This window comes from Chaetura pelagica, unplaced genomic scaffold, assembly GCF_000747805.2.
Source record: "Chaetura pelagica isolate M959 unplaced genomic scaffold, ChaPel_1.0 scaffold104, whole genome shotgun sequence".
NCBI classification, from domain to species: domain Eukaryota; kingdom Metazoa; phylum Chordata; class Aves; order Apodiformes; family Apodidae; genus Chaetura; species Chaetura pelagica.
The window spans coordinates 6,801,145-6,804,001 of record NW_009953786.1 but is presented as its reverse complement, the minus strand read 5'-3'; the positions used below and the strand labels follow the sequence as shown (position 1 = coordinate 6,804,001).

At 42.5% G+C, this 2,857-nt stretch overlaps 1 protein-coding gene across 1 annotated transcript in view; it reads left to right on the top strand.

Annotated features, from left to right (window-relative positions):
* The first annotated feature begins 398 nt into the window (after nucleotides 1–398).
* The window catches only part of SSR1 (signal sequence receptor, alpha), a 15,202-nt gene continuing 12,743 nt past the window's right edge, over nucleotides 399–2,857 (top strand). Inside the window, exon 1 of the mRNA XM_010000976.1 lies at nucleotides 399–402. Within this exon, the coding sequence (XP_009999278.1) occupies nucleotides 399–402 (4 nt within the window). The remainder of the gene's footprint in view (nucleotides 403–2,857) is intronic.

The window sequence follows — 2,857 nt, the reverse complement described above, 5'->3', positions numbered from 1 at the left end:
AGCGTAGCACCTTTTTTTGTTCATTCCTCTGTAGACCTCTTGTCAGCCTATGCACTCATCTTGGACCACTGCAGCTCTGGCTCTGTGTTCCTCCTCAAGCTTGGAAATGCACTAAGTATGTACTTAATACTGCATTGAAGCTGGGAAACAGGATACAGAATCCATATTCAGAGTCTCTGGGAGAACTGCTGACTTGCTCCTCCCTGGGAAAAGCAACTTGAGAGGACCACTAACAACTCCCTTTATATTTGCAGGATGAAATGTTGAACCCAAAGGGAAGAGAAGACACTGACTGCCCGTTTTGTGAGGGAACCTCTGTCTTTAGGCCTGCCTTGGAAATGTGACATGTGGTATGTTTCTGTTGGTGAAGCTAAACGTTGAGAGGGACTTCAACCACCATGGGTTAGGATGAGTTATAATGACATTTTAACTGTCTAACACACCTCCCCTACCAAAATACACCAGGGTAGCACTCTAGTTCACAGGGCAGGGCTGTCGCATTGATTTTGAGCTGGTGCAAAGCCTGTTGAAACCAACAGACTTCATTAGCATTTGAGGTCAGCTGCTTAAACCTTACTGGCATGGCATGAATGAAGGACAGATGAATTACAAGGTCAGCATTAAATTCACTTACATGTAGCTTTAGGAGTATGCTGCTCTGGCTGTGTAATGGAGAGCAAAGTACTTCCCTAGCAGCTGAGCCCTTCTACCTTCCTCCAAGCTCCAAGTCCCTCATGCCCACAATCACAGTAAACTGTCACAATGTACAGAGCACGAATAGTTTTGAGGAACTGCATGCACCCATGAAGGCAGGTGGCATTTTTTCAAGATACAGCCTCAAGAAGTTCAGCTGAGCTCAGGCTCTCCACCTTCACTGCAACTGCAATGACTTATGTCAAAGGTTGATAGCAAGGAAGTTCATGTGACTGATCAGAAACAGCTGTTCATGCTGCCTTGGACTTTAAGAGAAATCCTGCTCAGCTTTTTGCAGTACCTTTAACTGTCTTTGTACAGTGGCACAGCAGGAGGCCAAGATCTCCTCCACTTCATGCAGTATGCTTGATACTTCAATATTGCAGGTTATATTCTGACTTTATACATACACTGGCTTAAAGGAAAAAAGCACACATATACAGGAAAGACAGGCTAGGTAATACAGCACTTTAATGCTGCTGTGATCATTCATGTAGTTGCAGCACGTTCTGGATAGGTGGCTCCTGATCAAAAATGGAACATGCTGAGGAGGCAAACGATTCATGTGTTGTGTCAAGTTCCAAGCAAAGTGCCTCTTCTCCACAGCTATGTTATTTCCCTGAATATTCTTTGAAACTGTTGTAAGTAACTTATTTTCTTTTGTTTCTTTCTTTTTTTTTTTTTTTCTTTTCTTTTTTTAATTCTACATAAGTTTTCAAGGTATCTCTCAGAAAACAATGCAGTCTCTAAGTCCTGGTACACTTGCTACACTTGCTGTAGAAGCAACACATCTTTCTGCATAGCCAACGGGAAGGAATCTTCAGGTGTGGCCACATTTTTCCCAGAGGAGGAATTCATAGTCAAAGAAGAAATGGCACATCAAAGGAGAACACTGGGCTGATGAGGAGAAAACATAGATGGAAAAGACACTATTAAAAAGTAACTGCAGGAATCTAGGAATGATTAGGTTTCACTGCCAAAGCAATTATCAGTGAAGCCCCTTGTAGTTAGTTCCTCATGAAGAGCCATTTGTAGAAATGAGGAAATCACTACTGGATTGCATTATTAATGCATCTCCCATAAAAGGTGCCTTATTTTCTCACTCAGTCCCATAGCTCTCTATTCAAGATATATCTAAGTTTTTGTACCAAGAAAGAGTTCTCTGGAGAAGATAATTTGAACTTGGCTAGCAAAAATCCCAGTCCAGAAGCCACAGTGAGATTTCATGCTGCTTGAATGATGAAAATACCTTTCTCTGATAAAGCTAGTAGGAGTGCTTTAAATAAAATGCACATTGCATTATTTTGCATGTGAGTACTGGGCCTCCCAGCTGTTCAATATAAAATAGAAATGTTAAGAATATCAAATGCACATGCTGGGGTTGCACCTTGAATTAACTGAGTTCTGAAGGGAGGGGGCAGTGTACTTTGACTGAAGTTCCCACTCAGATGACAAATTAATAATTAGTTTTTAATTTTAATTAATTTTACAATACAATCGTGTTCAGTTATAATTACTGCGAACGACAAGGTGTAACAGGTTACAAATTACACCCTTTTGACAGGTAGCCACTGGACGACAGACTGACCCTCCACAAGAGTGGAGAGAGACCAACAATAGTGCATCACCTCGTTCTCTGCAGGAGAACAGAGCGTATGTGCCAGCTCTGATAAAAACAGAGAAGTGAAAAGAGGTATCAGGAACACTGTAAGTCTATACTAAAAGAGGAAATACTGAGAGTTTCCATACTTTTTTCTATTTATATTTATCTATCTTTTCCAGTCACAGAGAGAGTCAGGAAAAAAAACTCACCACCCTCACAGTGAATAATTTCCTCCTAATGTCTAACCTGAATCTCTCCTCTTCTAGTTCAAAACCTTTACCCCTTGTCTTATCACTGCATGATGGTTCCTGGGTCCCTCCCCAGCTGTTCCTATAGGCCTTCAGGTAGCAGATGCTGAGGCTAAAAACAAAATTAAAAAGTGTCCTTCTGACGCACTGGAAGAGCTGAAATCTGTGGATTGTCTCCTTCAAAGGAAGCAGGAGGCAGAAGGGAAGGCCAAGTCCAGGTGACAGCGCTGGGGTGCATCCTGCCCGCCCCCTGCCATCCTCCCATCCCACCCCATCCCCATCCCTATCCTACCCCATCCCCTCCCATCCCACC